The 777-nt window shown below is 51.6% G+C and overlaps 1 protein-coding gene across 1 annotated transcript in view; it reads right to left on the minus strand.

Annotated features, from left to right (window-relative positions):
- The window catches only part of LOC106511594 (transcription factor Sox-9-A), a gene marked incomplete at its 3' end in the record, with an annotated part of 6,086 nt that continues 5,309 nt past the window's right edge, over positions 1-777 (minus strand). The window contains 1 exon segment of the mRNA XM_014000351.1: positions 1-361. Coding sequence (XP_013855805.1) covers positions 1-361 — 361 coding nt within the window.

Here is a 777-nt window from a genome sequence, read left to right on the forward strand (position 1 = left end):
GTCTGGCTCTTAGCCCCCCAGGCTGACCCCCCTCCCTCCTGCGGGCTGAGCGGAGCCCCACAGCTGATGCTATAGCTGCCTGTGTAGCTGATTGGGGTGGCACTGCCCGGGCCACTGGGGAGGGCAGGGTGGCCGTTGGGGGGCAAGTACTGGTCGAACTCGTTGACGTCAAACGTTTCGATGTGACTGATGACCTCACTACTCAGGTCGCTGATGTCCACGTCCCGAAAGTCTATGTTGAGCTGACGCCCAGTGGGACCCTCAAGAGGGGGATGGAGCCCCGCCTCTCGCTTCAGGTCCACTTTACCTGAGCTGGCATCGTTCTTTGGGGTGGTGGGAGGGGTAGGGGGACCCTGTGAGCCTGGAAGTAAAAAAGAAGGAGATGAACTAGGTTTAGACCTGAGAACCATGATGTTTCATCTTTCTAACACTTACAGTGGAGCACTGAGCCGGATATTTAGTCATTTCAACTCGTTTCACAACTTCATGTGACCAAAACATCTGTGTGTGAAACAGGTGAAGAGCCCACCCTCAGGAGGGAGGGGAGGGAGCAGCACAGTGCAGTTTAAGGCTTGGACCACCATCCTCCCCACGTTTAATTAAGAATGCTCTGCAGGTGGAAAGCAACTAGAGAAAAACCTTGCTTTGATTTTTAAACTTTTATTACTAAGAGGAGAGTGGGGTAAGTTGATCTCTTTTCTTTATGCTGTTCTGAAGGCAAAGGACAGTGACACACAAGAAAAACTAAAACATCAGGATGTTTCCCATCAATGGAAA

The sequence above is a fragment of the Austrofundulus limnaeus genome, unplaced genomic scaffold (assembly GCF_001266775.1).
Source record: "Austrofundulus limnaeus strain Quisiro unplaced genomic scaffold, Austrofundulus_limnaeus-1.0 Scaffold2966, whole genome shotgun sequence".
NCBI classification, from domain to species: domain Eukaryota; kingdom Metazoa; phylum Chordata; class Actinopteri; order Cyprinodontiformes; family Rivulidae; genus Austrofundulus; species Austrofundulus limnaeus.